This window comes from Falco punctatus (assembly GCF_963210335.1).
Source record: "Falco punctatus genome assembly, chromosome: 4".
NCBI classification, from domain to species: domain Eukaryota; kingdom Metazoa; phylum Chordata; class Aves; order Falconiformes; family Falconidae; genus Falco; species Falco punctatus.
Genome location: NC_137583.1, coordinates 76018021 through 76033328, shown reverse-complemented (window position 1 = coordinate 76033328; position 15308 = coordinate 76018021). Strand labels below are relative to the sequence as shown.

The window sequence follows — 15308 nt, the reverse complement described above, 5'->3', positions numbered from 1 at the left end:
TAACAAATAATTCTAACTTCATCTTCAGTTTTGCAAAACTATATTTGATATGGCTAACAGAACTTTTTGGTGGAAAACCAAAAAAGCCTAAACCAAAACTGTTTCACAGAATGTAATTCCAAAATATTACAGCAATTTAAAAAAAAAAAAATTATCAGAGTATCATACTGCAAAATCTGCAAAAATCTCTTATGCGCTTTAAGCTGTAGCAATCTATAAATCAGTTAAAATTTGAAGTCATTGTCCTCTCTCTCTCTGAATACGTACTCATTAAGAACAACTTATGCATCTTTTTACCCATTGGACCCTGAGAAGGGGTCTGCAGACACTCATTCCGTGTTTCCAGGTGGCTAGGTTTGTCTTCTTTCCTCCTTTGTGAAGAAGATAGCCATGGTTCTTTGACCTAAAAAATAATCAAGTAAATACAAGTGATGACAATTTGTCCAGGAATAATACAAACATATTAACTGTAATTATAAACATATAAGAAAGGTTGATAGTCAATTGCATAAGAGAGCGTAACCAGTGTTACATGTTTCATTTTACAGCCCGAATGACCAAGTATACATTTATTAGCTAGATGATCAGCCTATGTAGAATGTCTACCGTAAATCTCAGATTCCTCTCTTTGGACCTAAACTGTTAAGTCATAATTCCTCTGACTCCAGGACCATTATACTTCCTTTCCAAGAAGAAGAGGTAAACGTTAATACCCTCCTCAGGCCCAAGATGCAGTTTTCACATACAAATGTTTTTTTTCTACATCTATATCCACCAATACACGTGACCTGCAACCATCTCTTGATATAATTGGCTAGTGTACTCTATTTAATACATGGAAGTAACTAACTCCAACTTCACTGACAAAATTTGTCATTAGGAATCCCAGGCCCCCAAGATAAGTGTAAAAGTTTGGAGCAAGGAAGACAACCTTGGTGGAGGAGAATCAGGTTAGGGAACAAACGAGACATGAAAAATTTGGTAGAGCCTGATGGGAGACACCAAGCAGTGCTGACGGAGCTGGTCTATGTTACTGAGAGGCCATCCTCAATTATCTTTGAAAGGACATTGTGATTGAGAGTGGTTTCTGAGGACTAGATAAAAGCACTCCTACTTCAAGAAAATTAAGAGTTTTGGGGAACTACAGTCAAGTCACCCTCACTTTGATCTCTGGGAAGGCAATGGAGGAAATAATCCTGGAAACCATTCCCAAACACATGAAGCCAAGAAGATACTCCATTTGGGAGTACTCGGTATGGATTTATTAAAGGGGAAATCATACCTGACCAACCTTTCAACATCACCTCCTATTACATGCCCACAGACACACTGATGAAGAATGGGGATGGCAAGGCCAACTGCAAACTGGCTGGACTGCTGGGCTCACAAAAATTGTGATCGGTTGCACAAAGTCCAGTTGGAAGCCAGTAACTAGTGGTATACCTAATCGGTTGATACTAGAACCAATACTGTTTAATCTTTTCATTAATGTCCTGGATAACGGGACAAGAGTGCACCCTCAGCAGCTTTGCAGACTGTACGGAACTGGGAGGAGTGGCTGATACACCAGACGGTTGTGCTGCTGTTTCAAGAGACCTCAACAGGCCAGAGAAATGGGCTGACAGGAGCCTCATTAAGTTCAGCAAAGGTGAATGGCAAGTCCTTCACCCTAGAGAGGAATAGCCCTTTGCCCCAGTACATGCAGAGGACTTCCCAGCTGGAAAGCAGCTTTGCAGAAAAGGATGTGGGGGCCTAGGCGCCAAGTTGGACAGGAATCAGTAATGTGCCATTATGACAAAAGTCCAACAGCCTCCTGGGCTGCATTAGGAAGAGTGTTTGCCATAGGGTCAAGGGAGGGGATCCTTCCTCTCTACCCAGCACTGGTGAGGCACATCTGGACTGCCAGTTCCAGTGCTGCACCCCCAGTATAAGAGAGAAATGGACATACTGGCATGAGTCCAGCAGAGGGTCACAAAGGGGATGGGGGGCTTGAAGCATTTGTCTTACAAGGCCAGGCTGAGAGAACTGGAAATGTGTAACCTGAAGAAGACAAGGTTGGCCACTAGACTCTCCATCCTTGGAGATACTCAAAATTCGATGTGACACAGTGCCAGGCAACCTCCTCTTGCTGACCCTGCTTTGTGTGAGGGGTTGGATTAGATAAACTCCAGAGGTTCCTTCTAACATCAGCCATTCCACAATTCTGTGACGTGGGTAGCAGCTTTCTCTATTTTATCAAATCTTTGCCTTCCTCTGCCACTCAACCACAATACACAAACACAATTGCATACACATTCTTTGCTCGTTCAGAGGGAATTCATGCAAGAGAAAATTCAAACACATATATATTAAAAATGTTTACCTGTTTACAATCCTTTTTCAGCTGTGTTTGAAGTGCTTTCAGCCTACTGTACTCTTCCATTATCCTGTGTAGAAGTGCATCCATACGCTCTTGCACAGCTAAACAACATAACCAGGGACTTAGAAAAAACACAACCAACCAACAAACTGAAATCAAACATTTTACCTCAAACTTTAACAATTTTAATACAGTGAATTGTTCACAAGTTCTCTAATGAAGAATTATCTGATAAACATTACATATTATTGAAACAACTGAGGCCCCTTCCGAATTTTGGATGCATTTTTATATAGTATTGATATATATGATTTTTTTGGTAAAGCTGCTAGCTTCTTCTACAAAAGGAGAAGGGGAAGGAAAACAAACCCAAACCACTTTTTTCACCAATTTCCACTACAATGAAAGCAGCAAAAGAAAATACCCATAATAAAAAAAAAATAAATCAGAAGTGGTTCAGAATAGTGAGGAAATCCCTAAAGCAGCTATTTAGTCACATTAATCAGCACCTGAACAACCAACGGTATAATTGCCAGTCTGAAATACTTGAAATCAGTAATTTATTATGTTCTTTTAACCAGCATGATAGTACAGTGTCATTACCTTGAGCCTGACCTCTATGTATTGGTAATTCTACACTCAGTTTTTCTTTCACAGCAGCAGGTTCGTGGAAAATATCCTGTCCCCTATCACCAACTTCTACAGCAGGTGAAGAATGTTCCTTTTGATTGTAACACAAAGCCTGCATAACAAATTAAACAAAAAAAAAAAGAGTGAAGAATTTTTTGTTAATTTATCAATCACAATTCTAAAATAAAACAAGAAAAACACTGGCAGGAAAGTAGTACTTTGTGAATATTATCTTCTGTGGAAATGATGGCATAGATGTTTTGTTCTGTCATAAGGACCTAGAAAATCTTTAAAACTCCTGATAAAAGAAACAGGTATGGAAAAACTTTTCAGCTAAAACATAAATACATGTATTTTTGAATTCTTATTTCATTTGGAACTGCCAAGTATTAAAATCTTGCAAAGAAAGGCCTCCTTCATTAATACTGAAAGCAAATTTATGTTATAAATGTCTCATTCTTGTAAACAGCAATTTTACTTGGAAGAAGGATTCCCTAAGGCAGAAATGTGTACCTCTTTAGAGATTACCATTCATCATGTCCTTAAGTATTCAACAAATAGTATAAAAGGGGATGGCATAAGAAAACTCATGCAAATCATAAACCAGAATGCCTCATGTTTGTTGGTGTTATGTGGCCAGCAGAATAGCTACCATATTTACCATGACTAGGCAAGGAGATTTATCTGTACAATTTCTGAAGATAAATGATCCTGAAAAGAAACAGGCTGCTCAGAGCACACAGTGGCATTCTTCAATTAAAGATTTTGGACTCCATAGACAGCAAATTCAGCTTACAAAAGTAAAATCATAATTCCTCCAAAAGCTCAACATGGAACCATACATATCAGCAGCGTTCTTCTCAGCTGTGAAACAACTGATGTCAGGCTCTCATCTAGCTGCTACATTCTGTGAGCTACCATGGAGTCCTGTTTAATCTCTCCTAAGTTGGCTCTCAAGTAAAAAAGTTCTGTTGTCTATTTTCCCCAAAAGATATGGCAAAGTAGTATTACTGGTGGCTGATACTAGAACGCAGACTAAAAATAAGCTTAAATTTTTTACTATAATATTTGATTACTGAGAACAATATAGACAGCAATTTTACTAGCTTCTTAGACACTTAAGTCTTTGAAAGATATCCTGCAGCTAAGAAAGAAATTACTATCTTACTGCAGATATGAGTGTGATGTCCTGTGCGTCAATATGTGCGTGACATTGGATGACTGTTAAATCAAAACATAGAGCCAGACACACACAGAAAGAAAAAAATACTTCTGAACTAGTAGATGTAAGAGAAACATTAGACAGAAGATTAAGACTAGGTACAAGACAGAAGAATTGTCTGAACAAGGATATAAAAAGCAGGGGGAAAATATTACAAAACTCCTTGTTATTTTGGAAGGTCAGGTTTAGCAGTCTCTGTTTTGAGATCAATGCAAAGAGAAAAGCTGCAAAACCCCCCCCCCGTTAGAAATTATGCAGAAAAATATGAGGACTCTCTGTACACACGTTTTTGTTTTCAGAATTTTCTTTTAAAAAAGGCTTTTTGTTAAATCTTACCTGAGCAAGCCTAGTACATTCCTCAGTTACAGCTTCATTCAGCTCTTCTATAAGTCTTTGTGTAGATTTGACTTCATCATCTATAAATAAAAATAATATGAATAATTTGTAAACACTAGATGCACAACAACTTTTCAAAGGCCTAATTTCCTGCCTCAGTCACATTGCCTCTTCAGCTTTCTTTTTGTTCCATCACACAGACTCACTTATAGTAGAACTGCATGTTCAAGAGGAGTAAGTGGTAACAAATGGCTTTGTGTGTTAGTGATGTCTAGAAACTTTACAGAAACATACTGTAGGGCAAAGAACTTACGCCAAAAAATTATGCAAGGGCAAATTATGGGATGACACAAAAAAACCCATCACGATAACATAAAAGCTCACTATAGCAAAGAAGTAGTAGCAAAGAAGTTTAACTAATGTGGGCAGGGAGTCAATGCAGGAATTCAAAGAACAGAGAACAGAACAAGCCAAAAATATTTTGCTGATGCATTTGCTTATTATTTCAGTAAGGAATACAACTGTGTATGTTAATCTTTCGTATATTTCTTTACAATTAATTGACCCAATACAAATGGCAAAACACGAGTACTTTCTGTTCCTTCTTTTATATTATTATTACTTTTTGTTTGCTTTTTTAAGTACACCAAGTAATAGACTACTTGTAATGGGTAAGCAATTTGGTACAAAACCACTACAAAATGTTCTACAAAAACAATTTATTGGATAGCTACATGCACAAACTTTTGTGATTTTTTTTTTAAAGACACTTACATATCAAGAGCTTCACTGCCATAATTTTGGCCAAGTTACCTGCTTGTTGAATTTTCAAGGTCTGGAGCTCCAGCTGATGTATTTTTTTAAGATCATTCATCTCTTGCAGGTGACTACTTACAAGTTCCTCTTTAAGACTGCAAAGAGCACTCTCTTTTTCTGCTTTCAAGCACTCACGAACCTGGTCTACATGAGCTGAATAAACCAGGGATAGGCAAATGCGCTGTGCTTCCATCTGTAGCCGTAAATCAGTCTTTGAATAAAAAGACACATTTTACAATGAGTGAGAAACAGGAAAATAAAGTCCCATCTTAGTGAATTTCTGAAATCAATAGCATTGAATGGAATACTGCATATATGGTATACTTTAGGTAAATTTAAATATACAAAGGTTGGAAAATTGAATTGTAACAAAATAGTATAAGACTTCTTAAATTTAACTAAAAATTGAACTAAAACCAACAAAACTCAATATGCTCCAATTACTATTTTGCAGTGATAAAAACTCAACGAATGTTACCTGATGAAGTGAAAGCACTATCACCATCAAAGTAAGCTAAGAAAGTTCACTCCAAATACAGGAAAGAAGACTGTATTATTAGTAGACCTTAAAAACATTGATTTCCACGGCTTGTAGTTCTAGCCTGCACTTTTGGTTATTGTTTAGGATATGCCAATAATGAGCTATTTAGAGTTCAAACCTGAACATATTTTTATAGACACTTCTGGACCATAATGATTTTTTAGTTCTATGGCAGGAAATTGCAACACCCTTATTCACATCCTCATAAAAAACCCCAAACAAATATTACACAGCTGTAGCTCTTTTCTATAATCTCAGAACTGTTTCCAATGTGGCTTTACTTGTGATTTTATTTCTTAGGAAATGAATGAACTACAAAACAACATAAAAGTAGGCAATGGTGGTATTAGTTCACTGCTAGGTGCATTTTTAGAACATGAAAAATAGTAGACTTGTTCTCATCTATTTCTACAGAAAACTTGGTTGCATACTTCTTGCAGCACGCTATTCAACTTCATCACTGTATATAAATTTAAAGGCAGATTTATGATTCCAGCACCTAATTAAATACTGGTAATTCAATACTTAGCTATTTTTACTAGCAAATTACAATCCTTTCCATACTACCTGCAATTCATTTACAATACCAAAAAATATGAGAAAAATTTCTCCAGAAAAACTAAGAGATTAGTAACAATCACATGACACGTAACTTATCTTCACACGCTTCTCTTCTCACATTCACATCCAGATACATTTCTTAAGAAGTGGTAACAGCATACACACAGAGATCTTGATAATTGAAGATTAGTTTTTCACAAGCTTGATATTTCACAGGTTTGACAAAAGATAACTGAAGAAGTTAAGAGTTTCACTATCTCTATATTGTTTGAATTGACTACTTAGCAAGCTGAAAAGCTAATCACAGATTAAAGAATTACATCCTGAATAAGTTTTCACCTCAAGTAGGTTAAATCCTATATCAAAGTGTGAAATGTTACAGGCCTCTTCTCCTTACCTTTTTTTGTTGTCATTGTTGAGCTAATTAAATGCAAGGGAAGAATATTTCTTTCACTGAAAAACAGTATCCTCATACACACTGAATACGGTTACCATTCTGGTCATTCAAGTAACCACTTTCAACCACCGGCTACACTGCCACACACATACAACCACACATCTGTACTTCAAAGTAGCTAATAGGAAAAACATGATGCAAATTTCCAAGTGCAAGGTCCTACAAATTTTCATAGGTAAATTATTTTCTACACTGCTTTATGTAACATACCTGTTCTGATTTTAAGGCATCCACTTGCTGCTGAAGAGTATTATATTCACTCTGTGCAATGGCTATTAATGATGTTTCATCCGTCAGTCTGTCTGTCACTCCATGCAAATTTTCTACAAAAGACTGCTGTTCTGGTTTCAACATTTGCTCAGCTTCCTTTCTTTTTGTTACCTCATGACTGGTATCTTTATCCAAACCTAGATTTCCTCTTAGATTTATTCTTTCATCAACTTTATTCCTTGGACCAGGGGTTTTATTTCTACTTTCAGCTACTGCAGCAGCAGTCTTTAGAGATTTTCCTTTAGAGCATTTTGTCTTAGTGACACTACTACTGCTAATTCCTCTCTGAGCATGGCTAATTATGACTTCTAGTTCTTTACATTTTGCTACAACTTGTTCTTTCTCATCTTTTAAGGATTTAACTTTTTCATTTAAATGACAAATTTCACTATGTTTTGACTTCAACTGTTCCGAGAGATCCGAAAGTCTCAGGGATAATTCCAGTTTCTCACGCTGTGTAACCTCGAGCTTTTCCATAAGTTCTGTCATATCTTTCTCAACAATGTCTCCAGCCTCAAATGTGTCTGCCCTGAAGACCTTGATTTCTTTACTTCCTTCAAAATCAGAAGTTTCAGTCTTAAATAAAACCAATCTATTGCTTTGTAAGTGGTGAAGTTTTTCATTCAAAGCTTTGAGTTTGCTTTTATATTCAGCTTCCTGCTTATTCTTGGTCTCTTCTAACTCAGTTTTTGCCTTCAGAAGACTTGCACATTCTTTCTGCAGCTCTTCACAATCAGCTTCAAATTTTTTCTCGGTAAATGCAAACACACTCTTCTGCCTTTCAGTATCCTCTTGGAGTTGACCATTTTGGTTTTTAAGTTGCTCATTTTCAGTAATCAGCTTTTCTACTGTTTTTTGCAAGTCCAAAATTTCTGACTTAGAGCTAACACTGTTGTTAAAAATGACATTTTCTTCAGAGCTTACCAACATACTTTTTAATTTCTCTTCCAGAGATTTGTTTTCCCCCTTCAGAATGTTATTTTGCCTTTCAAGTTCTGAACACTTTTTTTTAAAGCTATCTTCTGTCTTCCTCATTTGTTCCTGCATCAACTCAGTTTTAAGCTGCAGCTCCTGAATTTCTTGTTCAAGGGTACCTTTTTCCTTTTCCTCCTGCCTAAGCACTTCAATCTCATTCTGCAGCTCATGGATTTGAAGTGTCATTTCTTCAGATCTAGAATTCACAATAGACTGCTGTAAATCTTTTAGGTTTGAAATCTCTAATATCAACTGATTTTGCTTTGTGATTAAGTTGTCCTTTTCGTATTGCATGGCTTCCATCTTTTGACTCATTTCATTTTTTACCTCATCTAACTGCTGTTTATGATGCATATTCAAGTTATCTTTAAGGTTTTCCATGTTCACCATGTGCTCTTTTTGTAAGTCTTCTTTAAGTCTGGAAAGTTCCTCTTCATGACTAAACAGCAGCTTTGTTCTTAGTCTCTCCAATTCTGCTTCTTGAGATTCAGCCATTCTGTCCAAAACCGCATCCTTCTCCCTTTCTAGCATTTCAAGTTTTATTTTGTAATTTGTGACTTCTGCCTCATGTTTTAATTCCAATTCCTTCCTAAATTCAGAAGCAGAATCCAGCTGAGTTTTTAAATCTTCAATCACAATCTGGTATTTTTCAGCTTCATTTAATCTACATTCCATGTCCACTATAGTCTGTTTGGCTCTTTGAACCTGCTCTCTTGAAAAATTCAGCTCTTGGAAAAGATCTTCGATTTTATTTTGTTGAAGAGACTTCTCAGCTGAAATGACTTCCATCTGTTGTGACAACTCTTGCTTTATTTTTTCCCTTTCATTATCAGCATCTTGCAATTTTACATTCAATTCATTAATTTTAATATTCATTAAATGCATTTGATCTTCATTAACATACTCATTCAAACACAGACCTGAAGTTTTCTCCAATTCTACTTTTTGTTGCAAAAGACACTGTTCTATTTCCATTGCATGTTGCTTAATTAATTCTTGCTTCATTTGTACAATCTGCCGCCCATGCATTTCATCTAATTCAGCCTGAAGTTGTGCCAGTCTCCTTTGTGTTTCTAATTCCATTCTTTGCACAATGTCAGCTTCAGACTGGCTGTCTTTATAACATCGTTTCTGCAATTCTTCCACAGTTCCCATTAATTGTTTTATTTCATCGGAACACTGCCTTTCTTTCTGTTTGTAGGTGGTAAGTTCAACTTTCATGTTACTTATCTCCTGGTTCTTTAGTGAAATCTGTTCTTTCAATTCTTCAAGCAATTTACTGACATCTGATAATTTTTCCTTAAGCTGAAATGAATTTTTTTCTTCTTCTCCAAGTTTTGCTTCCAGCTCTCCAACTAATGCTTCTTTTTCCTGTAGTTTACTCAAATCTTCTCCCTCATTTTTCTGTTTTTCCTTTAAAAAATGAGCAAAAACCATGTTCTTATTTTTAGTTCATCTGAACATATAAGAACATTTATAGACTTAGCTATTTAAACACAATGCCTTTTTTAGAAGGCTAGTGATCATTTATAAGAACTAAATATAAATTATTTGTTGACCTCATTTAAAGGCTTTCAGTACCTTTGGAATAAGTGACAAACCCTGCCCCCGCAAACAAAGGAAAACAACCAAACAAAATCAAAAAACACCAGTTACTTCCATTTTCCCCAGTTGTGCTCTGACACTTTATAAAAAAAAATAAAATTGGTACAAGCTTTGTCTCTTGTCACTGTTAATGATATTTTATTTTTTTAGGACCTTTTAAGATGTTTTCTAGGAAGGATAATAAAAAAAATTACACGAAGAAAAGAACTGGTTCTTTCCTTATACAGAAAAGACTGTTCAACCAGGTTATTTTAATTTTTTTTCCTAACAAAATGATCTAATTTAATCAAGACATTCTAATATACAGTATAGTTTCATAATTTGTTGTAAATATTTCTTCATTTTTTTAGAACATAATACATATTACTGACTTAAAAATTTCAGGTTTAAACTATGCATGTATTACGTGTTAGTTAACAGAAGCAGTCTTAAAATTTAAAATTAGATTAGAATTAAAATTAAATTAGAAGAATCTTTGTATGCATTATATACAGTACGCTCACAATCTGTGATTTGGCCCTTATATTTCAAAGCAACTATAAAATCCTGGAAGGAACAAACAGATTAGGAAAAGTGATCTTTCTAGTAAGGAACATACCATTTCATACGCTGTGATTTTGTCTTGAAGGTATGTAATCTGCACTTCAAACTCGTCATTCTTTTTTTGGTAATTCTTCAACAGACATTCTTGTTCTTCTAGCTGTTGCTGATGTGAAATTATCTGTTGCTTGGCTTGCAATAAATCAGCAGCTGTGCAACTATGGCTGGTGTTCCTTAGTGCTTCACTTGCCTGCAACTTGAATGTTAAAAAAAGTAAAACTTAAAATACATCAAGTTCTTCAGAAACAGCTTGTACTACATATAAACCATGTTTTTATTATTATTTGTATGTATTTTTTAATACAGTAATAAAATTATTTAAAAAGAGTGATCTTTATTTTCTTCTTCCACGTCACAGGCCTGAAGACTATTGCAAAATTTTAGAAGGTCTTTTAGGAGGTACTGATATAGCCTTATTCGTTTGGGATGGCTAACCAATAAAAGATATTCAATATTAAATCATTTCATGGTGAGCTAGCACAGGACAGCAGTGTCTCAGAAACATTTCTAAGTAGTAAAATGAACTAGTTGCAATTACTGTCCCCATAACCAGATTTTTAATAATAAAAAACTCAGGCTTCAGAATATAATCCACTTGAAGCTCAAAAGAGCTTTATAAGGTGCTTAAACAGCACAAAATACTACAATATCAACTGCAACACTGTAAACTGTGGTCACACAGGCTAACAGAGCACCTCAGTCACTAGTGCTTTTAGAACAAATGCTTCTCTGAAACTTAACTTTGTTATTTAAATTAACTTCTAATAACACAACAAGAGGCAGGTTTTACCCAAAAATACAGGAAGGACTAGAGCATGAAGTGGTGGGGCCCACCAAAGTTGATGACTGGCTGTTTTGATTTCAAAGGGAACAGGCTGGATTTCTGCCCAAAGCTCTGGGAGCTAATTACACAAGTGTTTTCCCCTAAAATAACTGTCATTACCCAGTATTTATTAGAAGCTACTACCATATACTATGAAAGAAAACAGCCTAATTTTTACTATTCTATAGTGAATTAGTACAATAAACCAGGTACTTTAATGACAACTGTAGGACCCTAAAGTGACTGCTGATCTACACTATGAGAGCAATTCTTCAAAAATGCACAAAAATTCTGTGTTTCTGAAGGAAGTAGCCTTTTATGGACCATCCAAAGTGACACCAATTTTCAAAAACCGATAAATATTGGTAGCACTGTAACTTACATGCTGAAACTGAATTTGCAGTTTTTGACTTTGTTCAGTAAGCTCTAAGAACTCCCTCATAGTTTCATCCTTTTCTTTCCGTGCCTGCTGTAGGTTAGTAGTGAGCTGAGTGATAATGTCATCTCTTTTTTTGATAGCAGCTTCAAATTCTTGCAGCTACAAAATATAAAATTTAAACTATTAGTGTACCTTAAAAAAAATATACTAGCTTATTCTAGTTAATTAGAAATAAGTCATCCCTAACCTCTCAATTTAAAAGATGTCTCACAGACCTACTGGAGCATTTATGTTTTCACAAACCCTATTTATAAAAATTTCAGAAACAGAATTTCCCCCCTCACCTAACAATATATGACTTCTCTTTATCAAAGAACAAAAGCTGAACCTTTAAGAAGGTTAATTGCTATGTATTTAACTTGCTTTTAAACTAAAAAGTGTGGCCACATAAACAAACCATCATAAAGGAAGCCAGAGTATCTACCTAATAGTGTTTCAGCAATTTTGTACAACTACTCATGTCCACACACTTTTCCCACAATAAATGCAAGTTATATCACCTTTCACTGAAAATGCAATAAATTGCATTCATCATACTAAAAGTATGTAATAGATACCATGCAGTACTCTACATTGTGAACCCTGAGAAATTATTCATAACTACATGAGAAAATCAGCTCAAGCTGCAAAACTTACACAGTGTACCTAACAGATGAATCTTTTGTAATTTGTAATGATGAAGAAATGACAAAAGTACAGAAAAAAATCCTTTGCAACTGTTTAACTTTTTGTAGGATTACAATCAGGCCGACAGGAATTCCACAATACTAATTCCAACTATTTTACGTGCAATTACATAAATACATGTGTTACTTGGTTAAATGTCTATTTGAACTTATTTAAAGACTAGCGGAATCTTCATCTCTACATATTGCAAATTTCTTAAAACAGTTATAGAGGATGACTGATGGTTTGTTCCCAAACTGTTCCCCAAAAGAAGCTTCTCCAGGTTATACGCTGAGTCTCAAAGTTAAAATTGTAATGCTTCCAGATAAATCTTACTGATTTAGAGGATAGGGACATTATTCAGTGGGATACAAAAAAACAGAAGTCCCTTAAACAAGCCAAACTATGCAAAGAATTTGAGGAAATTCCTGTAAAGTTCTTTTCACAAGAGTGAACTCCTACTTTAAAAGCACAGACCTAGTAGAAATACTAGATGTTTGTTATAATAGAGAAAATTAGGAACAGATCAGACACTTAAGTATGTCATACCTTTCCTTTTGCATCTGTTCAAAGAAATTGAATTAATAAATATCTCTGTTCCAATCCACACACTGTTATGATAATTTTCAACTTTTTTAATTTAATCTTTTTCTATAAACAACAGGCAGAACTAAAGCAACAAGGTATCTTCCACACTCCCCTTTTACAATTCTTTTGTTTCTTCTGAAAAACAAACTATATGCATTTCTCAACTGAGATAATATGCACTGTACTACTATCATAAAAAAACATGCTGCAACTATTAAGATATTATTGTACCACAGCCTGCTTTGCTTTAATATATTTTAATTTATTTTTAAATAGTAAACAATCATTTAAAAAATGCAAATATTTCCACTTTCAGCTTTTTCAGGAAAATCTAGCAGTAGTCATAATTGTGAGAAGCTAGAATTATGTTTATGTTCTTTATTACGCTGTAATTATTACTATTATGTTTAGCAACACAGACAAAAGACACACTAATCAGAAGCTGAGTTTGACTTAAAATGCAACACCAGAAATTCACCATCAGACAAAGGAATGGTAAACCACCTCCTCCAGGGCAACCAACAAGATCAGTCTAGTATGGTGGAAAAATACAACATCCATTTTCACAGAAAAAATACAAATGAAAGCAGAAAAAATTATAACTGTGCAATAATAATGATTGCGAAAATGACTGAATATTAGAACAATTTCTGTAGTAGTTTGCAACAAATAGAAAAACACAATGATGTGACTTTAATCCAAATTAAAAGAGAGAAGTAAGACATGAAGCATGACAAAGCACTGCTTCCAGTGCATTGCCACACTTGCTTGAACTGGAAGAATATTCTTTACTTTACAATCTAACTTTAAATTCCAATGGCATTTCTAAAGTACAAAATACTTCCCTGTAATCCCAAGATGTTTATTGAAACATTCTGACACAGCTGCCTTGTATTCCAGACCGTGAAGTCTGACATACAAATATCTTTTTCGTTCAAGGATCAACTAGTTATATTATTTCTTAGAAAGTAAAACCTGAGGTTTTTTTTATCTTGGAGCAACAGAAAGGTATTAAAGAAACGCAGTCTTTGCACAACTAGAGAAGAATTAGGGCTCTCCTTGAAGAAAATTGTCTTTGCATTCCTGATTTGAAGTCACTTCAAAGACAACTGGAATTTTAGTCACAAAATACAGAGAAGCAAGACACACAATGGAAATGCCATTCAAAGAAACAGAGTGCATAGTATTGATTGAAAGAAATTACGTGTAATTCTGTATCACACACTGACTGCATTGTGAACAGCTGCCATTAAGTGTGAACTCTTTCAGGTGATGCTCTGCAATTTTGCATGTAACCAAGTAGCAAGCAGAAAGCAACATAAGGTAATTATACCTGTTGCAATCCTTCTGTACCATATGCTGCCCTCATTTCTTCTAGCTCTCTGTTTAGCTCTTCAATTTCTTGTCGTTTCCCAGCCAATTCATCCTCCATCACCTCTAGTTGCATGTGAGAGTGCTGCATTCCATACTCAGAACAAATCTCTCCAATTCCAAATTCTTCTTCCTAAATCAATCCAAGTTCCTTAACATGCCATTTTTTTATGCTTTATCACAGTAAACTAAAATATCAAATGCCACCTTAGAACATTAACATACAAGACAGCATCAAAGATCTTATTGCCATGGTAACCTCTTTTGTTAGTATAATTCACATCTCAGAAGCACTAACATAAAGCGTTTCTACCAGTTCTGCTTTATAATCTTAGCCTTAATAGAAGTAGTAATTTGTTTTTAATTTCAAGTTTAATGACACACTATATTAAAATATAATAAATAATGTAGATGCAGAGCAGAGCATGCAAAATAAAGTATTAGTCAGCAACATAGGTTTTGTTCAGAACAAATTGTTTTGAGGTTTTTAGTATTTACCATTAGTATTATCATTCAATTTGCAATACTGTACCCTGATTAAGTCTGCAGGTATAGCTGTTCTTGTCACAAAACTGCAACCATTTACCTGTATAAAGACAATTTCTAAATACATTATTATTTGAAATAAACCTTGATTTCTATTTTCCATTCATTTGAATCTTTTGTGGGGATTCCTGCAGACCAACAGGAATTTTTATGCTACAAAAATTTCATTTGAAATACAAAGTAGCTTTATATATAGTAAATTGCATCAAAGTAAGCATATGTAACAGGTAAAACACCCAAAACTGCAAAAATGGATACTACTGTCTAAAACCAAACCCCATATTTTGAATTTAAACATCTAAAGAAAGCAGAGGGATTCAGATTTAAAGGTCAATGCAAAGCTTTATACTTAAAATTATTAAAATGCAGTATGCAGTACTATTGCATTTTAAATTGTTTAATATTTCTCTATATTACTAAACATAGTTATGCATTCTAAATGTTATTTATACGCCCCCAAGATTTACTCTTTCTGAAAGTCACCAATCTCTCAATAGTAGATG

The 15308-nt window shown here is 34.8% G+C and overlaps 1 protein-coding gene across 11 annotated transcripts in view; it reads right to left on the bottom strand.

Moving 5' to 3' along the window:
• AKAP9 (A-kinase anchoring protein 9) overlaps positions 1–15308 on the bottom strand; it is a 129287-nt gene that overhangs the window by 62839 nt on the left and 51140 nt on the right. For 7 of the 11 annotated variants that reach the window (XM_080383589.1, XM_080383595.1, XM_080383593.1 and 4 more), the window contains exons 4-13: positions 14792–14845; positions 14222–14392; positions 11578–11733; positions 10371–10568; positions 7133–9580; positions 5361–5574; positions 4548–4627; positions 2963–3101; positions 2363–2460; positions 298–403 (exon numbers count right to left, since the gene is read on the bottom strand). In XM_080383589.1, coding sequence (XP_080239715.1) covers positions 298–403; positions 2363–2460; positions 2963–3101; positions 4548–4627; positions 5361–5574; positions 7133–9580; positions 10371–10568; positions 11578–11733; positions 14222–14392; positions 14792–14845 — 3664 coding nt within the window. The remainder of the gene's footprint in view (positions 1–297; positions 404–2362; positions 2461–2962; positions 3102–4547; positions 4628–5360; positions 5575–7132; positions 9581–10370; positions 10569–11577; positions 11734–14221; positions 14393–14791; positions 14846–15308) is intronic. The other 4 variants (XM_080383597.1, XM_080383599.1, XM_080383590.1 and 1 more) reach the window with 2 other exon arrangements.